Genomic DNA, 26,256 nt, shown 5'->3' with positions numbered 1-26,256 from the left:
TAATTAAAAAAAAATTAAATATTTAATTAATAGCTGTAATATTTAATTGATAACTATATTTAAATTAAATTGGTTATACATAAAATGAATCATTTACAGCTACAACTGCTAGAGGGGCCCTTAAATTACGAATGTCCATTTGGGGGAAAGTTGTGGTTGTCAGAATGAATGTTCTTCCAGTGACACCATGCTCCACTTGTCAGGCTCTAAATACAGGTCAGTCTAAATTTATATTGGCTGGTATGTCACACGGGATTACATTACAGTCACTTGGGTGCCCAAAATGGCAAGAGGGACAAGGCTGTCTTTCCTTTTTCTCTGTCATTTATTTCTTGTTCTTTCAATTTTTCCATTTAGTCACTTTGCAGTGGCGAGGTTTTAGATGGTACCAAATGGCATCAAAATAATTTTGCTTACTCAGTACTATTTCCAAAAATCAAAACATAAGTTGTTCTGAATAAATTCTAAAGAATAATATTGTATTATCCCCATGCAATTCTGTACAGCACACTAACGGCACAGCCTTTTGAAAAGTATCTGGTGAAGATTTTCACACAACTGAATGAACCTTCCCTAGGAGATCATGTGATGTTTGAAGGCTATATATGCAAACAATCGGATTCTCCACACATACCTGGAATTTACAAGCAGTTTAATGCACAATATAAAACTGACTAAGGAACGTGGAATGATTTTGGGTCTTTAATCAAGAGTTTGCCATACGGATTGGCCAGCTAGCAGCAACTTCAGTGAAAGTGGTGAAGACTGGCAACATTCTTTTGTGAGGAGTGGCAGTGTAGGCTGGAGGTGACGTGTTGAGAAATCTAGTGGCAACAGGTCAAAGAGTTCTTGCTGTAATGGCCCCTAAGGGAGGGTCTGCTAAATACTTTGCTGAAGTAAAAACTAAGGATTTCAACAATATGGAATTACTTGCTAAATTGTTTTCATCACAGTCTTGGTTATTTCTGTGTGAGTATATTTCGAAAGGCAATTTCTTAAAGCTTCAGTAACATCATGATACTTTTGAAGTGATGCTGTTCGAGTGCAAAAAACCTAATTTGAGGAACTAATGGATCAAAGTGTATTTGGTCATATATTCTTTAAACTTATCAAATATAAAACTCTACATTGATGTGGTTATCCTTACAAGAGACCATTATGTTCATAAGCTGATCATTTAAAATAAACCTCAGTGCTTTTATCTAAATTACTAAAAACACTGTCCAAGGATATGAGTTTCTCCATTATGAATGGATCAGTAAACTACAATATGGTGCAATTTTGATATAATGGGCTGCCTTGTCAAATTGAGGGTAGACTGAATGATTGAAAGATGAGGCTGAAGGCTAACTCTAATTCAGCTTAATCTCAATTTGAATAAAAAGCCAATTATTGTTATCAATTATTCTACCTATCTCGACAGTTTAATTTTAAAACGATTGTAAGATATTGAACAATTTCTACAGATCCTAACTCCCTGTTTGATTTCATTATATCTCAGCGGTCTAGGTTGACTCAATCTCAACTAATAAAAAATGTAAGATACCTTTTCAACCAATTAGCGTTAAGCTTTCAGTCACACCAATGAGATAAAGAAGAATGCAGATACTTTACTCAATGGAAAGTGGATGATATTGGCCCAGAATTTGCTGCAGCTCGTCAATGAACACTGCCCGTCGTTAGTTAGACTTGCCCATGCCCGTTTAATCTCCATGATATTTTGCGCTGCAAGTTGCTGGAAGTGCGAGATAGAAATGGGACATCTGGGATGTGAGTGAACAGGGAAAGCAACTGTGTATCTCCTTAACCAATTAGACTTAAGGATTATGAAATTAACAGTGCAAGGACTGAGAAGGAAGTGTCAGTTAGAATGGTGAATTCAATGTAAAATCATGTACAGAAAGAGAAATAAAGAGGGAAAGAAAGATTGGACTAAGAGAGAAAAAGACAGAAAAATTAAAAAAAACTCCAATTCAAACCTGAAGGAATGAGACTCCACACCTGTAACAATTAATTTTCAGTGCCAGAGAGGTTGACTGGCAGTAGCACATATCACGTCATTAAAGGGGTACTTAGACTTGACTTAACTTTCTGTAGAAAGTTTTATTATATATCTACCGTTTAAGTACACTTTACACTGCTCAATGCATTTCAATGAAGAGCCAGACAGCGAGACGCTGTTTTCGCAAGCTAACGGTGGAGCGGCGCATTTTTGACAGCAACTTTTCAAATTCTGTATTTAATTGCATATCTGCCCTCACCTGAAGTTGCTGTGGCATTTATGTACAAATAACCGCAAGCGCTATTAGCCTTGCCATTATTTTGACAGCAAATTTTGGGCCAATGTTATGGAGTCAATCACAATTTTGCTGGGTATACAAATATTATGCAATCTGGCTTTTTTAATTTAGAGTCTTGAGATGTGTGTGATTCCACCCAATAATATAGCTTATCGTTTATACTATTCACTTAGTTAATGACTAAAACACCAGGGATCAGCGGGAGGTCGCATAGATGTGTAAATGGGGGTTCCACTGATCTTCCGCCAAAGTTATAGCAGCTAATCGGGAGAACCGATGTCACCACCCACCCCCCTGCCCCTCCTCCTCCTCCTCTCCTCCCCCCACCCCCAGGAACTTCCCGTTGTTTAACTTGAAACTACTTAGTGGTTATGTTCAGTGTGTGAAGTAACCATGTGGAGATCGATGTATTAGAATTTATAGTGGTCAGATTTGTTCTGTTAATGAGCTAAATAAGACAGTTGTAAACGAAAGCAAAAATCTTGAATAGTTAAGACGAACAAATTGCATGTATTCTTTTCTTTATTGAGTTAGTGTACATAAATTGCATCCAAAGCCAAAATAATAATTAGTATAAACACCAAGTACCAATAATTAGAAGGGAATAAGGCAATCAGATTTATTCTTCCAGATAACCAATTAACTTTCAACATCCAATCAGATTAACATGGTAATAATAAATATAATTAGAAGCCTTAAAATATTTTACATATACAATGTTACTTCACATAGAAAATGGTAGAAATGGATAGGGGAATTGTATTAAGCTCTATTGACACCAGGAATTTGCTTCTGTCAAGTACTATTAGGCATCTCCAATTCACATCAGATTTTTTTCAGTCTCAGTCTGATTATTATTCCCCCATCCACCTGATAACATACAGAAATTCTGCTGATTTTCATAAAATGATAGTCTGCTATAAGGTTTTGCTCCATGTTCCACTTCTGAGTTACATGTTTTGCTGTAGCAGACCAGGCTTTCAAAGCCAGTGCTAATGCATGTAAATTAATCACAGTCCGCAGTAAGTGTGACTGCAGGGCCTTGGAAGCTACCACCTCTTCGATTCCCTGTGTTTTGATATCTTGGCGCTAATGAATGTTACGATGCATTAACTAATATGTAAAGATGCAAATTATATGTGAGAGTGTTTTGTAATATTTATTCAGTGGGAACCCAATTATATCTATATGCAACATTACACAAGAGAATCTATGAGCGTCACATCAACCCTGATCTGTATTCTCTATCTTTAGATCCAGGGAAGGAATGGATTTAAAATAACCAAATGTACACAGAGAAACACAAACTGGACTAGCCTCAGCCCGCAGTAAGGTCTCCGCCTCTGCATATCTCATTTATTGTCTCTCTCAAAGAAAATCTATTTCTTTAACATAAAATAATGTTCTTCTTTCCTTCCTTTTCTTTCTCCATTAGAACTGTCACTGTTTAAATATCACCCTTTGCCTGTCACATTTGTCTTTATTTTTGTTGCTTCTGTTAAGATGTCTCACTTCTTTCTTACTCCATTTTTCTTTCACATACGCTATTCATCTTGCTATTTTCCCCCAACCTGCTTTCAATCTTTTATCTAGCTTTCCTTCCATTTTGCTGTTGTAACAATATTCAAACTCTTGACCTACATTCTCATGGCCTTGAACCAGCTCCCAAATGCAGTAACATGCAGCTTGTTACCACCTATTGTGACATGACAAGTTATAGCTACTGTGCTTTGACAATACTATTTGACAATACTACTGTTGCAAACTTTACTTCTACATTAACAGTTAGAAATGACTGAGGACCACCTAAACATACACTAAATTATGATTTTGTACAACCTACGCTAAGGTAAGTTTTTAACACAAGTTAATTGAAACAATTACAGGCATAGTGATACACAGACCAGGCCAGACAATTTAAGAAAAACTACACACGTGATGATTTTTTCAACTAATCCTTTGAGGTCTGTTCACCATTTATTACATCATGATAGGATATGGGGAATTAGGGAATAAGTTTGTTATCATAGAGTCATAGAGTTATACAGCACAGAAAGAGGCCCTTCGGCCCATCGAGTCCGCGCCGGCCATCAAGCCCTGTCTATTCTAATCCCATTTTCCAGCACTTGGTCCATAGCCATGTATGCTATGGCATTTCAAGTGCTCATCTAAATGCTTCTTGAATGTTGTGAGGGTTCCTGCCTCTACCACCCTTTCAGGCAGTGAGTTCCAGATTCCAACCACCCTCTGGGTGAAAAAGTTTTCCTCAAATCCCCTCTAAACCTCCTGCCCCTTACCTTGAAACTATGCCCCCTGGTTATTGACCCCTCTATTAAGGGGAAAAGTTCCTTTCTATCTACCCTATCTATGCCCCTCATAATTTTGTACACCTCAATCAGGTCCCCCCTCAGCCTTCTCTGCTCTAAGGAAAACAACCCCAGCCTGTCCAGTCTCTCTTCATAGCTGAAGCGCTCCAGCCCAGGTAACATCCTGGTGAATCTCCAATGCAATCACATCCCTCCTATAGTGTGGCGACCAGAACTGCACACAGTATTCCAGCTGTGGCCTAACTAGCATTTTGTACAGCTTCATCATAACCTCCCTGCTCTTATATTCTATGCCTCAGCTAATGAAGGCAAGTATCCCATATGCCTTTTTAACTACCTTATCTACCTGTCCTGCTGCCTTCAGGGATCTATGTACATGCACACCAAGGTCCCTCTGATCCTCTGTCCTTCCTAGGGTCCTACCATTCATTGTTTATTCCCTTGCCTTGTTAGTCCTCCCAAAATGCATCACCTCACACTTTTCAGGGTTAAATTCCATTTGCCACTGTTCTGCCCATCTAACCAACCCGTCTATATTGTCCTGTAGCCTGAGGCTTCCCTCCTCGCTATTTACCACTCCACCAATTTTTGTGTCATCTGCGAACTACTTATCACTACTTAGTAACATCAAAACACATGGTTATTTCAGAATAACCCACGGCACATGACTGATGCATGAAATCTATTGTATATGTGATATAAAAGCCATATTATATCAAACATGGTTCATAAATTTTGGCCAGGTTGGTGGTATAGTACACTGAGGTACCAATGTTGTCGATCATGGAGCGGTAGGACACAGGTTTCTACTTCAAGTCCATACTCAGTGACTTGTTTCTCTCAGGTATTTCTTAGAAGGTATTTCCCCACAAGGAGGGAAAACAATCAGAGTGTGTATGTTACTACAGAGCAAGCTTGGAGCGGATAGTCTGCCTGTCATTTAGTTGGGGAATTATGTGTGGCGTGGGGTAGCTAAAGACCGTGATAAAAAATAAGACTTAAAAGGTAGGGCAGAGGGAGTTGAAGGGAGAAAGTATGAGAAATTTGAACTAATGATTCTTATTAATTGTTCCTGTCAGTCATAAAGGCAAGTGTTGAAAAATGCAACAATTTTTCAACAAGTTACTTGAGCATCCCTAAACTGGGGGAAAATGGCCAGTATTCCAGCTCCTGGTTACTATCCAGGGACTCCTGCTGGGAATTCTGCTTGTAGGAACATTGGGTGAGGACAGGATTGGGCTCGTTGTGATGCCCCTCTCCCTGGTCGAATAGCCTGCTGACATTCAATGTACAAGTTCACACGTGAAGAATGGCTGCTTGACTGTAATACCAGAGGGTTTCCAGCACCCATGGAATGAGTCACCACCTCCAGAAGAGGGAGAAAAGGGAAGCTGAAAAATTAATGCAGGCATTTGTCAGCTGTGCTGAAGTTTAAACAAGTATATAAATTAAGGTGACACTCAAAATTATAAAGGCTATACCTATTAATGAATATGCATGTAGGGATAATGAATGAGATTGCTCAAGCTTAAAGAAGTTTATTCACTTGAATGTCCAACTGTATGACTTACGCTTTCTACAAATAACACAGGAAACATCCCAAAGCTAAACACATAGTTCTGATGCTTGCAGTCACCATTTAGTATTTGCACATGCACACAATTAATGCTAGGGAAAAGACAACATGAAAAGTACACCAAAGAATATTAAACTAAATCACACTATTTCACATGTACAGTAACACTTCTAATTCAGTTTGAAAACTAACTAAAGCTACAAATGTGAATATGTAAGATACACACTTCAAAAACATGCTCATTTTAGCTAAATACTTGTATTAAAAAGAGTATTTGTAAAATACCCCAAATAAAACATGTACTTGAATTATTTTGATTTTATGTTTGTGCAGGTATAGGGTTTTGAAAGATATTTACATTGTAGTAATATATTTCTAAACCACACAGCAATATGATTACAGAGTATATAACATCATCCCTGTGGGATGGAATATGGCGAATGTCCATGGATTTTTAAAGAACAATGTTATTGTCTAATGCCACATTTATATGCTATAATATGTCCAATACTTAACTGTTCATTTCACATCTCATTCTGAGTCCTGAGCCGTGATTACACAGTGTTTCAATTACCATACTGACAACAGATTTTTTTTTAATAACCTCTTGCAACTACATGGCATGTGACAACAAAGTGATCCAGATAACGCTATGTAACGATAGCTGAGAGACTGACAAGAATGAAAGCTGCACTACTTAACAGCCCTATTCAAAAAGAAACTTTAAGATACAAGTACAAAATTAAACGATGCTGCCATTCTTCAAAGGTCCATGCTTAAAAATAAAAACCTTCCCACATTTTAGTAATTGTTTTTGAATAGTAAATTTCCCGTCAATCCTTCACAATTCCACTAGACCCACTTCTACAACTATCAGGAAAAAAAATGCAGAAGACTGATCCACGGTCATCTGAGGTCCAGTTCAGCCTGCTAGCAGGGTGTACGTGAGAGGATTGACACCTCGTACAGGAGTGTGACGCTCCATCAAAAAAATGGCCAAATTAAAAAATAAGTTTGAAATAATTAAACCTGGCAAGTTTGATTTGATGTATAAGAACATTTTATAGATGTATTCACATCACAATTGTGACACTAGCACTTTCTATCGCTATTAAGTAGCGCAGCTTTAAGTCTTGTGTTTAACTGAACTCAGGACTCCGCTTCACCTCTGCCACTGCAGGTACTGCCTCTTCACCTTTTGTTTCCATTGTTACTACAACCGTTTCTGTATTGGCAACATGTGTAACCGTCGCTGGGAGGCTATCTTCACCAACTGCAGCAGCTCCTGCTGCATCAACTTCTGCTCCTATTTCTGTACCCGTGACCTGGCCTTTGGAACTTTCTCCTACACCTTTGACAGCTACTTCTTGTCCTTCCGCCCCACTTCTTTCATTTTTCTTTTTTATATTCATATGAAATGGTTTCGAATCGACTATGGACTTTTTGATCCTCTCTCCTGAAATCCTTATCTTCTCTCTCCGGTCTGGAGGGACTATCGTGGCACTGAGCCGATTCATTTGCTTCCCAAAGTTTTGCTTGGTTTTCTGCATGTTTTCTTTTGAAAAAGCTTTTCTGATACTATCCACCTGCTTCAGGCCCGATTTCTTCAGACGTGTAGCTCTACTTTCTTCATCATAAACAAATTCTTCATCAGAGGAGAGGTCTGGTGGCGGCGTGGCTGCCGCCGCAGTGTGTTCTTCTTCAGCCGCAGCCACATTCCCTTCGTTAGGAAGTTTTTTATAGCTTACGGAGGAAGGCATTTCATTTTCTTCCTGTGAAAGTACAAAATGCAGTTTTTATTCTGGATTTCTATTTTGTAGTATGCTGATATGGCAATATGAAGATTGCAAGTAATTTTAATTTTAGGCAGCTAACATTTCTCTTCAACTGTATCCATACACACAAAAATGAACTCTGACACATCTACATGAATTAATTTTTTTATCAGCTTCTCAGTGGAAACAGCAAATCCCTTTTAAGTAACATAACATCACTGCACTGTCAATCTCTTTTGAGCTGTCTGTTGTAACACAATTCATTTTCCTTATAAAATTTATGCTATGATCAACTTTTTGTTTTGCAAGATAGAGTCATTCTCAAGGGTCCTAAAATTACATTGTGGGATACTAGCTTACCAATACTGAAATTCCTCGCTCCGCTTTTTAGACGTATTAATGTCATCGCTAAATAGCAGAGAGAGGAATCTCCCATTAAGAGTTTGTACACTCTTATCCCACGGTTTAATTTCAGGGCCCTAATGATTACTAAACAAGTGACTGAACATTGCTTCAGTTATCATAGCTTGCTTTGATCATGTTTAAAATGGAACAAATGGTCGTATGGTCTGCAAAATTTTGTATCTTTTTGTATGGCATAGATACACCAAGTAAATTATTTTTATTCCCACATGCATTTTTAATAAGTATACTGAAATGATCCCCCCCTAATTGTCCAATAAGCAGTTGAGACACACAGATAAAGAATATCCCAACAAGTTTGGTCACTACATTGCACTGAGGTAGTGGTGAGTTCATTAAATTTGGTCTCTGTGCCCTGGGTTACAGGAGGGAAAAATCAGGGATGCCTACTGCTTCTGATTCCAAGCCAGTGACCCCTGCTGGAGTTAAACATGCATGGACATCAGATGAGGTCAGGATCAGACTCGTGTGTGATGTCCTCCCCCATCACCTTCACAGTCGAATAGCCTGCCGGCACTCACACATGTGGCAAAGCTCACACATGAATAATGGCCATTCGGGTGAGGTACCTGAGGTCAACATGGCATATATGGAACGGTACTTTAGCAAAGAATCAATGCTTTCAGGCGGAGGGGAAAAAACTGCATATGAATATTAATATTTTATGAAAAACATACTGAGTTACTTAAATGGAGTAGGAACAAGAAGACTGTAAATATTCCCTCATTCTGTTATGAAATGTCTTTAATTGCTATCAAAACAGGCAGGAGGTAAATGATACTAAAACTGGAGTCTTCTGTTACTGCAACATTCTAGCATCCATTTGAAAGGTGACAGCGCAGTTTACAATACATGAGAACATTCATCTCATCAGATTATCTATAAAGATGTTAAAATAACTCCCAAGGAAATGCTGACTACAGCATGTTCCATTGTCACTAATTAAGTTACAACAGTGTATGAAATATAATGACATGCAACATTGTGAAGCTTCTAAATATATTTCCAGGTCTTCATCTATGCATAAACTCCACTGACTGACTTTTCAAAAATAAACCAGTGATGTGAGTTGGAAGGCAAAATATGCAGTATCGTTCCCTGCATATTATTTTTCATGTGGGCAGCAAATAGTCGCTGTTCCACAGCCATTAACCTTCAATGCAGATGGCATGAGGCCTGCTGATGTATTAATACTACCTACACTGTCGTATGAATTTTACATCTGTTACTCAACTCCAAAAATGATTTGTTGTTTCAGTAACTTTATTTAAAGAGCAACTATTGTACTCCAGAGCACTGACACACAAAAGGGGAAAAAAGATTTGCTTGGGAATTGTACAGATTATAAAACATTTAACAGGTGTCCTGTCTTAAAAAAAATGCTATAGACTGAATACATTAACAATTACCCTGCTGGATAAATTTGAACTCAGAATAGTTAGCTCAGTAGCTGCTGTGATTAGTTCCATACCTCATACTTTTTAACACCAAGTACAGAATCTTAAAAGAGGTTCCTTCAAACTAAAACAGCTAAAGTGACCATTTCAAATGGAACATACCTGGAATATGACCACACGGAATTTATTCCTTTTGAGCAGCTCGCGGTGGTTTCCTTCAACCTTTTTGACCTGAGCGTTGGTTTTATCCAGTCGCTGTCTCACATCTTTAACATTAGCGTTGATCTTTTGCGTTTTCTCTAGCAACTTTGCGACTGTGGTATCTGTAGTCAAGTGAGCCTTATTAAGCTTTGCAACATCGATTTGTATCTCTTTAACAGTGTTTTCTATTTCCAGCTGCTGTTGCTCCATTTTTCGCTGAGTTTCATTAACACTGTCAACAATCCCGGCCACTTTCTCCAGGAGAGTTAAAACTGTTAATGGGTTAAGTGGAGCGGCCTCCCCTTCACCTGTAGCAGCGGTGGCTACATCAAAATCAAGGTTGCTAGAATCTGAATACACTCGTTCCTCAGCCATGCTGCTGGTGGTTCAGAAAGCTCTCCTCCTGTGTCTAATTTAAAACATGAACTTTGTGTGAGTGTAGGCTAGTGGCCACAACCAATGCTGTGTCCCACACTGTGCTGGCAGTGAGACATCAACCAGCCATTCTCACAGATGATCCAAGACTAAAAGGGCAGTGTGTGACTCCACCTACCTCTGGAAGCCGCCCATGTTTTACGGCTGTCATGCATCCATCTTGAATTATTTGAATACTTGGGTGCACGAAGACGGATTCTAACCCTGAGTGTGGAAAATACCTTTGACTCTCACACTGGTGATCGAACAGCTGTCCTCCTTCAGTAAAATCTGAAATCTCATCTTACAGCTCTTTTTACTGCAGTACATAGCTGCCTTTTTATTTTGGTCATCACTATAAGTTTATAGAACAAGGCGTTGTTAGGCAGAGTTTTAACAAACACAGATATACACACATCAGAAATCAAAACTGTTATTTTAATAATGCACAAACATGCTTCTTTCTGTGTTGCGTTTTTTAACAATTTTCATGGTTTTTAAGCTGAATTTTTATCAGTTTGCACATGGAGTTAAAATATTATGGAACATTACTTTGCCATGTCTTTTCAGGGTTAGAGCCAAGTTGGGGGAGCAATGTGGAAAATATCCCCACACAACCAGAGTGTTACATGATAAGTATTTACTAATCCACTCTTAAAGTATCTCTCTGTCCACTGCTGCTTACCATTCCCAAAATCCCTGGTTCAACCCTTTCTTTAAAAACCTAATGGAGGTGATGACATATAGAATTATTGATGGTTTATATGAACAAATGAATAAAATAATTAGGATCCCTGCATGTTTCTCTTTGCCATTGTATCCATTGGCCCACCTAGCAGCAATTCAAATCTAGTGACGACCACTACAAATTTACACTAAATCCTCTTTAGGATATGTCAGTTTTGGCACAGGGTTCTTTAGAAATGATCTGAGTTGCAGATTACTCTGGGAAAACAAACTGCAGAGTAAATATAATTTATAATTAAGTTGGGAAAATGGCACTGTGGGAAAGCAAGTTATGCAGCTTTTCTGCACCTATAATGAGATAAGTAAATATCAGGATGAAAGTTATATTGTTTAGGTATTAGAGGTGGGGGGGTGGGGGATGGATTTTTGCGACGTGGTTTCTGTGGATCAGGGTCTCAAGGAAGCTGAAACAGTTAGTCCTCATCCGTTTTATTTCAGATTATCAGTGAAATTAAATACAGGGAAAAGTTGTTGAAAATGTTATGCAAATTTATATAGATTCAATTATTTCCACACTCCCCTCCCCTCCTGACGCTAGTGACTGATGCTAGAATGTGGTTCCATGGTACCAGCAATGATCCAATATCTAATGCAAGAGACTACCCTTCACGAGGCAGGCAGGTTCTTTGACCACGAATAGCATCACAGTCGAGTCCTCACTAGATGTCCACACATTTCAGTATTGTCACTATGAGGTATTTTAGGCCGGATTTATATTGCACTCGATGTGAACTCAAACCAGTATGAGATGGTCTTCTGGTGGGTGTCTGACACCTGACAGCCTCGGTCAGCTCAGTAGTCTCCCGAGTTATGTTGTTACTTTTGGATCGATGCCCACTCAGAAACACTTCACACTGATGTAAAAGTGACGGTACAATTGCACGCAAAAGCATATTGGACCTGATACGCTACCGTAAAGATAGAAGGTGGCCCCATATTATTTAACAAGTTAAGTAATTGTACGATTGTGTTCCCAAGGAGTAATTTCAAGGCTTTTGAATTTACAATGTGTTTTTTAAAATTAAATTTAAGTCTAAAACAGAATTTCCATTTTATTCTGGGAAAGGAAAGGTGGGGGAGGCCTGACAACTTTGTTGTATTTTGAAACATAATCAAGCTTTATTCTGAAAAATCATGCCTCGGAATAATGTTAAAAGCAAACCCTAATAAGATTAACTTAGTGCTGGTAATGATGGCTTGATAAACTAAATTATGTTACTGGGAATGACACTATGTGATGAACATTTAAAAAAATCCAGTTAAAAAGGAAATGTCACTGAATTTCCTTGGGAGCTCTTTTGGATGCAGATCTGGGGTAAGGAGGAATAACCACCCAGGCCACTGGTTGTGCTCCCGAACCATTAGGAGGGCGCCCGAACTATTAGGAAACTTTCCGCGTGCCTAATGGTGCCGACCCAAGGAAATTCAGAGAAAACAATTGCCCATTTTTTGAGAGGCCAATCTCTGTACGAGGAACGATCATTCAGCAATTAAATCCTCCTCTCTGAGGTGGACTTCCACCCGCCCCGCTATATCTGTCCCATTTTCCTGGGTCAGGGCCTATTGCATGGCGGGATCCTGGCAAGATTCGTGCAATCAAGAAGAAGCCCAACAGTGCAAGTGAAGAAACTCCGGTGGTGCTGCAGCAACATCCCCACTACAGCACTAGAGGGATCTTAAAGGGGCAGAGTGCTTCGAAGATCAAATGGATCTCCAACTGAAGGCCTCAGCTGAGATGAATATCAGATGGAATTGCGGAGGAGAATTCTTCCCATATTGTCATTCCTGCAAATCTCGACCTGCCATAATCAGTATTTTTTCCCATGGTGATTGGAACTGTCAAAACTAGCTGAAAACTTTAAAAATGGATATTCCGTGAAGATAGTTTTTATATATCTTAATAATCCTAAGTAGTCAGAAGTGATACACTGGCAGAAGATCAGCTACTATAAACTGAGGAGAAAATCGAATTCTGTACTTAAAATTGAGATGCATATGCACAATCCAGAAGTACAGAGCACTGAAACTGCCAACCATTTTAATGTGGTAAAGTAACACAATGAATGCCTCTTTCAGCATTACTCTGCAATTCCAAACTTCCCGCCCCACATAGAGCCTTGGGGCACTTTATGTCAAAGGGGCTATATGAATGCAAGTTATTGTTTTATAAAGCATCACTGGCAGAGACATAAAAGCAGCCAGGGAAATCTGTGGCATGAGAAGACTGCTGGGGAGGGAATTGAATCAGAGTGAATGATAGGCTGAACCTTAGTTTGCCCATCCTCTATCCCATCATACCATTTAGATCTCTCCCTCCAAACCCCACTCCACGGGCACATTTTTAAACTAAATCCAATTGGTGCATTTACTTCATGGCTCCAGACGTCACCTGCTGAATTGCACGATGGCAGAAATCTCGTGACATGCAGAAAGTCTGAATGCCCACGGCACTGCCATCGGTGGAACAGGATTGGACTGAGGCTCACTGGTCACTAAACATTTGTACTGGGCAGTATTATGTTTAATAAAAATTGTTTAGAGATGATTGACAATACTTCCCTATGACAAAGTATCTTTGAGGCATTGCTTGTGACACAAATATATTGTAGAAATGTACTATTTTTGACTCGACAGGTAGAATTTAATTTCAAATACGAAAACACTGTATTTGTAGAGCACAAAATGTGTCTAAATATTGTACATTATTCCATGTGCCTGTTTGTCATAGTATTGTCTTTTATTAATAAATAAAACTTAAAGCAATAGGGTAACAATCTTATGAAAATTACAAATGGAAAAACAATCCACGAGGGTGTATCTGTTCATTTTAAATTTTACAATAAAAATCTACTGCCATGACTTTAACTGTAAATTAAAACTTTATAAAAGAAATAAAATAAAGAAATAACTTGCATTTATAGTGTCTTTCATGGCCTCAGGACGTCTCAAAGTGCTTTACAGCCAATGAAGTACATTCGAAGGGTAGTCACTGTTGTAATGTAGGAAACGCGGTAGCCAATTTGTGCACAGCAAGGTCCCATAAACAGCATTGAAATAAATGGCCAGATGATTTGTTTTAGTGATGTTGGCTGAGGGACAAATATTGGCCAGGACACCAGCAAGAACTCCCCTGCTCTTCTTCAAATAGTGCCATGGCATCTTATACATCCATCTGAGAGGGCAGACAGGGCTATCAATTTAACGTCTCATCTGAAAGATGGCACCTCTGACAGTGCAGCACTCCCTCAGTAATGCACTGAATTTCGTGCTCAAGTCTGTGGAGTGGGACTTGAGTGGGCCACGGCTGATATTAATTTATGGTGATTCTAAAATACTTGTCAGTTTCAGTGTTATGCAGCATGAAAAGACACTCATTTAAAATGCAAGGCCATGACTTATTTGCTGATTAAAATAAAACTTTGTTCATATTTCACTTATATTTTGGTGAAATATCTCTAATGTTGGCCCTTCAGTTTTACATTTCATTGATATATATTTGAAGTAACCACCAAGTCATGATCCTGGTTTTAAAGAGAGAAGGTTTTACAGTGGAGCGCAATAACATTTACTGTCTCTCAATGAATCAGTGTTAGAAAACTGGAAAGATATTTATTGCAATACTATAGGTGAGGGATTAAGTTACTTTATACGTTTAAGAATAAACTAGAAAAATCTCATTCAATTGAATTTCAGCATTTCCTTTTAAATATTTGCAAATTGGTGATCTGCCAAGAAGTTTTACAGAAAATAATCTGTAAGATAGTCCTTATAGAATGTTGACAGATTAGCTGAGAACTGAATTATGAAATGAGGTGGCACTATTTGTTTTTTTGCTGAGGTCAAAATCATATTGATTTCTGGGATAATGTGATAGCTGTTCCAAAGTCAGCTTACACCCTGTCACTGCAGTGACAGAACCATGAAACTTTGTTAAACCACAATCCATAACACACAGACCCAGTAGGTGAAACTGTTGTGATTTTAGTAACATTTTCAAAGTAATTTCACGTACAACACATGTTTTAGTAATTACAGTGTATTTTACCACAGCGTGATAGTGACTAATAACAGTGTATCAATTCAACTTTTAAAACCATTTGAATCTCATTAAATACACCAAATGATCAACCTAAAGTCTTGCTCTACAAAGACAAATCCATTTTTTGTGTGGCACACACCACAAGCACCACCAGTTACATTTATGTGTTACTAAATTTACACCAAGGGGAGCCAAATATAGCTGTCGTGTCAGAGTTATTAGAATGGTAGTGCTCAGATGTCCACCACATACTCAATCCAAACAGCTCTGAATTTTAAACTAATCACAGTACACAGTTCCACAAATCATGCAAATAATGTTTGAAAAGGCATCATTTCCTAATAATTTCAAAAAGACCTTCATTTCTTGCAAGGAAAGTCAGTTGTAAACATTTTTCCCTTTTCATTTATAGTCTTTTCTTTAGCACGTTCTGTTGATCCCTTGTTTAAACCTCTTCAGGTTTAAACCTCTGCCTTTTGAGTGTCATTTGTAATTTATCATGAACATTGTGGCAAGGTTATTACACAACATATGTTAGTGGCATAAATAAAGAGCAAATTCTGCTCGTGAAGTACAAAAATGTTCCTTTCATTAGTATATTATTTTGATGCCAGCTGCATCACCTTAACTTGTTTTTTTTTCTGTTTGAAATTTTTCTAGAAACCAAGAAACCCTCCTACTGGTGGGATGGTGAAACTGTCAGTTACAATTAGACTGTCTTACTTGTTTACCACAAATGGCAGCATCCTGGTCATACTACCAGACACAGTAATCCAGACGCTGGCAAAGGTCCAGAAAACCAAGGCCTCTGAAACAAAAATCTCTTCTTCTCAGGAAAAAAAAATCATTTGTAATTCAGCAACTGGTGAGACATGGTAAATGGAGAAAAAAAGTATAAAAAAGAATGAAACTAGACCATCCTTGACGAAGTGGTGCAGTCTGCGTTAAAATGTCCTAGGTTTTGTTTCTGTCGACGACCTCGGTTATTTTTTGGACATTTCCTGTGAACCAAATGATGAAAATAATCAGAGCTTCATAAATGTAAGATCTCTGTAAAATATTTTTTTTTGCTCGGCCATGTTCAGGTGCAGCATGGCCAGTTCTGGAATAAGGGTCTCTCTCCACTCTGTGCCAACGATGGGCCACCTATCTGCACCAATGTGACATTTCCAATTCTCACACTGGTGGCCCTTCTGAGAAACTCAATTTAGCGCCAAATTAGGGATAGTTTAGTGGCCCACACCCACCACAATCTATTCAAACTAATTTTACAGCCAGAAAATAGGAGGAGATTTTTGTAACACCAGTGGGCTGGCTTCCGATTCAGATCTTACACGTAAAAGGGCAATGTCCTATCCTGCTGTACTGCCTAGTCTTGCTCAGGTAAGTGTTCCAATTAAATATGATGTAAAACAACGAAGCTTTGTGTGACTTTCCTTCTCGATCCTTGGAGGTCTAAGTTAGTTTTAACACAAGAATTGTATGTCTATAGCCAAATTGGATTAGTACCTCACCGTGCCAAGGGTGTGAGATAATAAATGCAATTCTTCATGTGATGAGTTCACAATCTCAGCTACACAATCCAGCGAAGAACAATTAAGGGCTTGATGCTTCACAGGGAGGGAGTAAAAAAATCAATGGGTGAATTGAATGGGCTGCTTTTATGCACATCCTAGTGGCTGGTCTAGCACAGCAGTGATAAGTGCAGTGTCCGAGGATCAATAATACTCAGACTGCAGGAGAACAATAAAACAGGTATTTACTGTAGAGAGAGTAATTCAAGACTGAAATACAGAAGCCTGCTATGGCTTTATATACAGGGGTGGTCACTGCCGGTACTGCAGCATAGAATCAGTTCTTCTCTTAAAGGCACATACACAACAATTCCTCCCCTTTTAGATAAACAGTGCATAACATTCATTTAACAACTAAATAATAACTAATTACAATTACAATTTTCTCTGTACTATATACATCAACTGAAACAATCGTTTATAAGTTCAGTCTTTGAGGAGGCTTCCTGATCCTGACTGGATAGCGCCTTTCTCGAGTATCCTGATCTTGCGGCGGAGTTGATTCTGGCTCATTGTCATTGGTTGGTTCGTCAGCTTCCAATACCACTGCTTCTGAGGTAGACGCAATCTGTACTTCGGGTTGATTACCAGGTGCACCTGCTCGTGGTATGGGTTTGGCTTGTTCCTGTGACTCTAGAATCTGGTCAGCATGGCGTCTCACGATGCTCTCTCCAACGTCCACTGTGTACATTAGTGGTCCCTGCTGTGTGCATATCGTTCCTGGCTGCCATTTTTCTGTTCGGTAGTCGCGGGCCAAGACTGGTTGCCCTATCTTGAAGCTCCTGGTTGGCTTCTCATTTATGTGCTGGAATTGCTTATCCTCAACATCTCGTCTTATGTTTGGTTTGAGCAAATCCAGGCGACATCTTAGCCTTCGGTTGAAGAACATTATGGCTGGAGCTTGGTTGGTGACTGCATGTGTCGCATTCCGGTAAGCAAACAAGAAATTATCCACCTTGTGTTGTAGTGGTATGTCGTCATTATGCATTGCCTTTATGGCCTTTTTAAAGGTGTGAACAAACCTCTCAGCCAATCCATTTGTGGCTGGATGATATGGGGCAGATGTGTAATGCTTCACCCCATTATTCCTCAGAAACCTCCGGAAATCCTCTGACACAAACTGTGGCCCATTGTCGGAGCAAATCTGTTCTGGCAAGCCATTCCTGGCGAAGATGGTCCGTAGGACTGCAATAGTTTTCTCCGTGGTGGTGGAGGACATTTTGATGACCTCTGGCCATTTCGAATGGGCGTCCACAGCGATTAGGAACATTGAGTCCATAAATGGACCAGCAAAATCAATGTGTACCCGTTGCCATGGAGATGAGGGCCACTCCCATGGATGTAGCGGGGCCTGTGGTGGAGCGTTTTGGACCTTCTGGCATCCTGTGCATCTCTTGGTCATATCCTCGATTTCTTTATCGATTCCCGGCCACCACACAAACGCCCTGGCTAGGTTCTTCATTTTTACCCCTCCCAGATGACCCTCATGAAGCTCATTGAGCACTCTATCTCTCAACTTGGGTGGAATTACCACTCGGGATCCACACATCAAGGTCCCCCGGCACACTGACAGCTGTTACATAAGAACATAAGAAATAGGAGCAGGAGCAGGCCAATCGGCCCCTCGAGCCTGCTCCACCATTCAATAAGATCATGGCTGATCTGATCCTAACCTCAAATCTTCTATCACTCTGCATCCACCCGAACCCATGTGATCTCCCGGGAGAGGCGAAAAACCAGATAAAGACCCAATGGCCAATTTGGGAGAAAAAAATCTGGGAAATTCCTCTCCGACCCATCTAGGCGATCGAAATTCTTCCAGGAGATCACTCTGTCCCTATATTTTCTACAGTACTTACCTTCTGTAAAGGCGATCTCCACCCCAGCCAGGAACAGGAATAAAACCATCTCCTGAAATCTAACAGAGTTAGAACACAGTAGGAGCAGAACAAGGCTACACGGCCCCTGGGCCCGCTCCACTACCCACAGGGCCATGACCATTCCGAACCCAGACTCATGTCCAATTTCCTGCCCGCTCCCCGTAACCCTTTATTCCCTTTACTTCTAGGAAACTCTATTTCTGTTTTAAATTTATTTAATGATGTAGCTTCCACAGCTTTCTGGGGCAGCAAATTCCACAAACCTACCACCCTCTGAGTGAAGAAGTTTCTCCTCATCTCAGTTTTGAATGAGCAGCCCCTTATTTTAAGATTATGCCCCCTAGTTCTAGTTTCACCCATCATTGGGAACATCCTCACCGCATCCACCCGATCAAGCCCCTTCACAATCGTATATGTTTCAATAAGATCGCCTCTCATTCTTCTGAACTCCAATGAGTAGAGTCCCAATCTACTCAGCCTCTCCTCATATGACCACCCCCTCATCCCCGGGATTAACCGAGTGAACCTTCTTTGTACTGACTCGAGAGCAAGTATGTCTTTTCTTAAGTATGGACACCAAAACTGTATGCAGTATTCCAGGTGCGGCCTCACCAATACCTTGTACAACTGCAGCAATACCTCCCTGTTTTTATATTCCAACCCCCTAGCAATAAAAGCCAACATTCCATTGGCCTTCTTGATCACTTGCTGCACCTGCATACTAACTTTTTGAGTTTCATGCACCAGGACCCCCAGATCCCTTTGTACTACAGTACTTTCCAGTTTCTTGCCATTAAGATAATAACTTGCTCTATGATTTTTCCTGCCAAAGTGCATAACCTCACACTTTCCAGTATTGTATTCCATCTGCCAAATCTCTGCCCACTTACGAGAATGCTGGCAACAGTGAGTCGCCATGTGCTGGCCATCCCTTCACCATCAAATCATAGACCCGAGAGAGTGTCGGGTCATTTCGGGTTTCCTTCTCTATACTTGAGTTTGTAACAGGTAGACATTCGACTATGGTCACATGGAATATCTCAACAGGGTCCACTGCAGGTGCTTCCTCTACCGTAGGCAACGGTAGGCGCGACAGCCCATCAGCGTTTTCATGCTGTTTCATACCCTTGTACTCTATGTCGTACTGATGTGCCCCTAGAAAAAGTGACCATCTTTGCAGCCGTTGCGCCGTCATCACTGGAACGCCCTTCTTTGGGTTAAAAATGGAGACCAGGGGCTGATGATCAGTCAGTAGGGTGAATTTTTGCCCGTGCAGATAGTGATTGAACTTCTTCACCCCCCACACCAGGCTGAGGGCCTCCCTGTCAATCTGGGCGTAGTTACGCTCGGCTGAGGTTAATGAGCGTGACGCAAAGGCTATTGGCCTCTCTGAACCGTCAGGGAATTTGTGTGACAGCACCGCTCCGATGCCGTAGGGAGACGCATCACATGCTAACCGAATCGGTAGCGTTGAATTGTAGTGGGCCAATACTTCTTTTGAAGTGATTAGGCATTTACATTTCTGAAAGGCACGCTTACACACATCACTCCATTTCCATGTTACTCCAGTTTGCAGTAGGGCGTTCAGTGGGTGCAGAATTGTAGATAAATTCAGCAAGAACTTATGGTAGTAGGTCACCAACCCTAGGAACGACCTCAGTTGCGACATATTTTTTGGTGCTGGTGCCTTGACTACAGCCTCAATCTTGTCCGCCGACTTATGCAACCCTTCCTCATCAATCATGTGGCCACAATACGAGATTTGTCTCCTGAAGAACTCGCATTTGGGGCGGTTGGCTCGTAGCCCATATTCCTGTAATCTCGTGAGCACCTGCTCCAGGTTGGCAAGGTGTTCACTGTCATTTTCTCCCGTAACCAGGATATCGTCCAAATAACACTGGGTCCCCGGGATCCCTTGCAGGACTTGTTCCATTGCCCTCTGTCAAATAGCCGGGGCTGATGCTACCCCGAATACCAGTCGATTGTACTGGTAAAGGCCTTTGTGAGTGTTTATCGTGAGGTATTTCCTAGACGCTTCTTCCACCTCCATTTGTAGATACGCTTGGGCCAGATCAATCTTTGTAAAGCGTTTCCCTCCAGATAGTGAGGCGAAAATATCTTCTATCCATGGAAGTGTATATTGTACTGTGTGCAGGACTGGGTTCACAGTTACCTTGAAGTCCCCACAGATGCGAACCTTCTTCGGTTCCCCAGGTGTGCTGCTCAATGATATCTTCATTACAGGAACGATGGGTGTGGCCCACTCGCTCCAGTCCACCTTGGACAGCACACCCGAAAGCTCCAGACTCTCCAGCTCTGCTTCAACGGCTGGGCGGATCGCGTAAGGTAAAAAATTTTGGGTTTGCATTATCTTCGATTTTTATCATTGTCGTTACTCCTTTTAGAGTCCCAAGTCCTTGTTGGAACACCTCTTTCGCGTCAGTTAGAATTTTTGACAGTCGTCCAGGTGTGACGTCATCATCCTTTTTATCAGTCACAGTTAGCGCCTGAATGGAATGCCAATCCAATTGTATTTTTCGGATCCATTCACGTCCCAATAATGGTGGTCCTCCATCTGGTAGTATATATAGATACAGTTTCTGTGTTTCCTTGCCGTTGTATTCAACTGGCACCCTTATTTTTCCTCTGGGGTAGACTTTTTGCCCCGTGTATGTCTTCAATACAATGGACGTGTCCTTCAAGGGTATGTGTGAGAATAGCCGCTCATAGTCTCATCGATTCATGACAGTTAGGGCTGACCCTGTTTCCAATTCCATCTTTACTGGGGACCCTGCTATCATGAGGGTGACCCAAATGGTTCGGTGATCCTCCTTTGCGATCACGTTGTGTAACTTTAGACAACTTAGTCTCCTGCTCCCGGAGTCCTTATCACTCTCCTGATCTTCCGAACTACTGTCTGTCAATTTCTTTACTTTCTTGTACCTTTCCTTAGTAGTTCTTGTAGTGTTGGTTTTCTTTCCCGACCTGCAGACTCTTGCTATGTGTCCCATTTTCCCACATTGCCTGCATACTTTGTCCTTAATCCAGCAGTCCTTCTGATCATGGGTTGTTCTGCCGCAGCGATAGAACTTTTCTGCTCCATACGCCATTTCATTAGCGCTGTATTCCTGTGGTTTCTGTTGTATTTCCGCAGCTCCCCGTGCTGCTGCTTCGTAGGATACTGCCACGCTGAAAGCCTGTTCTAGCGTCAGGTCCTTTTCCGTAAGTAGTCGTTTCTGGGTTCCTTCACTCTGGAGCCCGCAGACAAACTTATCCCGCAAGGTGTCTGCCAGTCCTGCTCCAAACTGGCAGTGCTTCGATAACTTGCGTGGTTCCGTAAGATAGTCAGCATTGTTCTCATCTTTGTGCTGGTTTCTTTTATGGAACTTGAATCTTTCTGCTATCAGCAGCGGTGTAGGGTTTAGGTGTTCCTCTAAGATATTAACAATCTCTTCAAAACTTTTCTCCATTGGTTTAGCTGGGGTAATTAAATTCCACAATAGGCCGTACGTTCTCGCGCCCATCAAATGTAATAATACCGACGCCTTCTTTCCATTGGCCACCTCATTGGCATTGCAGTACACTTCAATTCTTTCCACATACGCGGTCCAGTCTTCTACCTCGTTGTCGAAAGCAGTGATACTGCCACTCTTCGGCATCTTGGGCGATTTAAAATGGCGCCTCCCGCGCTTTTTCTTCTTCCCCAATGTAATAAAATGGCGTCTCCCGCGCTTTTCCTTCTTCCCCAATGGAATAAAATGGCGCCTCCCGCGCTTTTCCTTCTTTCCCTTGCTGCCACGCTGCTCCTAGCGTTCTACAGGGTAATGGCGGCGACCCGCGGCTTCGGCGCGTCTCACTTTTCCTTCCCCGCGTTCTATCCTCTCCACGCTGCCCTGTTCTTGAGCACCGACCGCGCCCTGTGCGCTCCACCCTCTCTCTCTCTCTTCCTCCCAACGATGCTGCACGGCCCCTTTGCAGAGCCGCTCGATCGAGCCCGAGCCTGCCGCAGTCCGGAAGGGTCAGCGCACTACCTGCTACCAGCACGACTTGCTGGAACACCTCGACTGGGGAGCCAGGCCCGGCTCCCCACAGCCTCCCCTGCAACTCTCCGATGGATCCCTGGGCGGTTGCCCGCGGTCGACGCCCGCCGTTCTGACTTCGACTTCCAAGAAGCTTCTCTTCAGGGAAAAGATCCCCGTGAGGTGATGCAGTACTGCAGGTGAGTTCAAACCTGCCCGTCGCCAGTGTAGTGTCCGAGGATCAATAATACTCAGACTGCAGGAGAACAATAAAACAGGTATTTACTGAACAGAGAGTAATTCAAGACTGAAATACAGAAGCCTGCTATGGCTTTATATACAGGGGTGGTCACTGCTGGTACTGCAGTATAGAATCAGTTCTTCTCTTAAAGGCACATACACAACAATAAGAGATATGGGGAAGCAACTTACATACTTGTTTGCCTGTGGAACATACATGCGGTGAAACCTATATTAATTGCAATAATGGAGGGGGCCCCGATGCGTAATGGAAACTGAAGGATATATATTGGGCTCATGTGGATAAGTACGATACAAATAACAAAAAAAATACTGGAGGTGATTTTCAATTTCTGCTCTCCCGTACCTCACCTGAAAAATGGTCGGCTGGCAGTTGTAAATCAAGACAGGGGATGGGGCATCTCGGCTGCCATTTAGTTGTCCAAGGCCTGCCTGATGCAATTGTCAGGTGGGTCTGTAAATGGGTGAACAGTGAGTCCACCTGTTTAAGGCAGGAGGCTATTTAAATATCCAAATTGGGTTCCTAAGCCGTTGTAGGATGCTGATTGCACTTTTGAAGTACAAATGGGCAAAGCAAGGCCACGTGCTATGTAGTGGAATACAGATAATGGAGGATCAGGGATGAAGGGGAAAATAAAGAACATCTTTAAAACCATTTAAGTCTAGCCCCAAAAATAACTCCCATACATTTATTTTGCTGAATTATTAATGTAATCTGCTTACCTTGTTATACACATCACCACAGCAACTATTATAGCAATCTGCACAGCTCCAATTATTGCTGCAATTAAGACATAATGAAGTTTTTGCCCACTTGGAACAACATATAGAATACTGAAGTCTCTGTTCTCGCAGCGCTGTCCAATGTATCCAGAGTCACAGCTGCAACGGCAAAACAGGCAGGTACTATATTGGCATCTAAACATATAATAATTCCCGACACATTTTAGCTTTTTGTTTCAGTTTTCTTCCCTCTTTTCCTGTTTTTCCTGACTCTAGCTGACAGGCTGGGATACAGTTCCACAGGCACAGTAACCTTCCAACATCTCACCAAAGTGACCGTGCTTCATGTGTGAGCCTGCAAGATGAGGCTATTCGGCCATAGAGGCCATCATGCTCTCACCTGACAATCACACATTCCATTAGGGGTTAAGGGGTAGCAACCAAGGCCAGGGACCCCGGATAACCTTTCCCCTCCCTACATCAGAGCCATTAAAGGTCACTGTAGTGCCCAGCTGCTGCCCTGGCTCAGGTTAGCTAACTGAGCAGAGGAGAACTGAACCTAGGGCCCAAGTGTTACACTAGGATAGTGGGTCTGTCCACTCGCTCATCAGGGCAGTGCAACACATATTAATTAAATTCAAAGAGTGGGTAAATTTTAAATAGGTTTAGTTTTTAGACCGAAATCATGATAGTAATTATAAGTCCTACTGTTTGCCACATTTTATCTATGACTTTAGTAAACAAAAATGCTGCGTGAATAGCGATAGACTGCTATAGGTAACAACCCTGCGACATTCCTGAAACAGTTACTGGTTCCCTTCAGTGCAGAACATGTATTTTTTTATTTCAGCAGGATCTTTAACTGCAGTTGCTCAAAATGTACATACATTTTACATTTGCTTTTCACTGTTTATATTGGCTTTAACCAGGCTCTAACCTTTGAGTGGTATTGTTGCAAAAGGTAGATTTTATTGACACTGGATGAACATTTAAATTCTATTTTAATGTTTCCTCCTGTGCATTTCTCATAGCCCTGTTGTGTTTCTGGAGCAGCCAGTCCTGGAGTTAAAGGCCCCCCCCACCCCCTGTTCCTCCAGCAGGGACCACATGCCATACGTTTGTTCTAGTTGTGCTCTCAAAACCAGAGCTACTGCATCAGCAAAATGTATGGGGTACAATTGGCGGCCATACACTGAATGTACTCCACTCCACAAGTTTTACTCCTCCCTTCCGGACAACTGCTGAAGAGGTTATGGTCAACAATACAAAATCCTGCTCAAATTAGAGAAGCTGGGACTCTTCTCTTTAGAGCTGAGAAGGTTAAGAGGAGATTTAATAGAGGTGTTCAAAAAACTGTTGCCACTGGCAGGAGGGTTGGTAACCAGAAGACACAGATTTAAGGCATTTGGCAAAAGAACCAGAGGGGAGAGGAGGAGAAATCTTTTTCTGCAGCCAGTTGCTTTGATCCTGAAAGGGTGGTGGAAGCAATAACTTTTAAAAGGGAATTGGATAAATACATGAAAAGGAAAAATTTGCAGAGCTATAGGGAAAGAGCAGAGGAGTGGGACTAATTGGATAGCTCTTTCAAAGAGCCCGGCAGGACAACATAAGAAATAGGAGCAGGAGTAGGCTATTCGGCCCTTCGAGCCTGCTCCGCCATTCAATAAGATCATGGCTGACCTACCTCATCTCCACTTTCCTGCACTATCCCCATACCCCTTGATTGCCTTAATATTCAAAAAGCTATCGATCTCTGTCTTGAATATACTCAACGACTGAGCCTCCACAACCCTCTGGGGTAGAGAATTCCAAAGAGTCACCACCCTCTGAGTGAAGAAATTTCTCCTCATCTCAGTCCTAAATGGCTGACCCCTTATTCTGAGACTGTGACCCCTGGTTCTAGACTCCCAAACCAGGGGAAACATCCTCACTGCATCTACCCTGTCAAGCCCTGTAAGAATTTTGTATGTTTCAATGAGATCACCTCTCATTCTTCTAAACCCTAGAGGCCTAGTCTACTCAATCTGCCCCCATAGGAAAATCCCCCCATCCCAGGAACCAGTCTGGTGAACCTTTGTTGCACTCCCTCTATGGCAAGTATATCCTTCCTTAGGTAAGGAGACGAAAACTGTACATAATACTCCAGGTGTGGTCTCACCAGGGCCCTATATAATTGCAGTAAGATGTCTTTACTCTTATACTCAAATCCTCTTGTAATAAAGGCCAACATATCCCAGGCAGAGGATTACCAGTCAATGGAAACACAATCCCTTAGGCTCCTCCAGTCCAGCTGAAACTCAGAGACCAAAACCAAACAAATTGCTTTGAGCTTTAAGCATACCCTTCTCCCAAATGTATTCACAGCCACGACAACAATTGGTCTTCCACTAGGATCTTGCAAACAAGGTGGTTTCACAAAATGCACGTATTTGTGTGAATGTATGAAAAAATATTTGAAACAAGCGACATTGGAAGAATCTTAATTAGGCTTCCTTTGAGTTGAAACTATCACTATGGTTCAGCTGATGCCATGAGCCACTGAAAACAATTGTAAAAAGCGGGTACATTGCCACACTATTTTTGGCACTCTACCGGCCCTT

The 26,256-nt window shown here is 41.4% G+C and overlaps 2 protein-coding genes across 2 annotated transcripts in view; both read right to left on the bottom strand.

Annotated features, from left to right (window-relative positions):
• Positions 1-2,804: 2,804 nt before the first annotated feature.
• On the bottom strand, positions 2,805-10,728 carry LOC147117201 (caveolae-associated protein 4-like). The gene is made up of 2 exons (XM_085987986.1): positions 9,961-10,728; positions 2,805-7,975 (listed from the first exon to the last, which is right to left on the bottom strand). Exons 1-2 carry the CDS (start codon positions 10,372-10,374, stop codon positions 7,343-7,345), a joined length of 1,047 nt encoding a protein of 348 aa, XP_085844112.1. The 5' UTR covers positions 10,375-10,728; the 3' UTR covers positions 2,805-7,342.
• Positions 10,729-10,832: 104 nt separating this feature from the next.
• The window catches only part of LOC147117200 (tomoregulin-1-like), a 367,875-nt gene continuing 352,451 nt past the window's right edge, over positions 10,833-26,256 (bottom strand). Inside the window, 2 exon segments of the mRNA XM_085987985.1 lie at positions 10,833-16,200; positions 23,657-23,815. Coding sequence (XP_085844111.1) covers positions 16,110-16,200; positions 23,657-23,815 — 250 coding nt within the window. The 3' untranslated portion in view covers positions 10,833-16,109.

Source organism: Somniosus microcephalus, chromosome 5 (assembly GCF_052327205.1).
Source record: "Somniosus microcephalus isolate GS21.2 chromosome 5, FLI_Smic_1.0, whole genome shotgun sequence".
NCBI lineage: Eukaryota > Metazoa > Chordata > Chondrichthyes > Squaliformes > Somniosidae > Somniosus > Somniosus microcephalus.
This window is presented reverse-complemented; position numbering and strand designations above follow the sequence as displayed.

Excerpts from the sequence above, each read along its gene's own strand:
- LOC147117201 (XM_085987986.1), bottom strand. The coding sequence starts at position 10,374 with ATGGCTGAGGAACGAGTGTATTCAGATTCTAGCAACCTTGATTTTGAT. Across the intron at positions 7,976-9,960 it reads TCCGTGTGGTCATATTCCAG|GAAGAAAATGAAATGCCTTC; the intron begins GTATGTTCCATT and ends GTACTTTCACAG.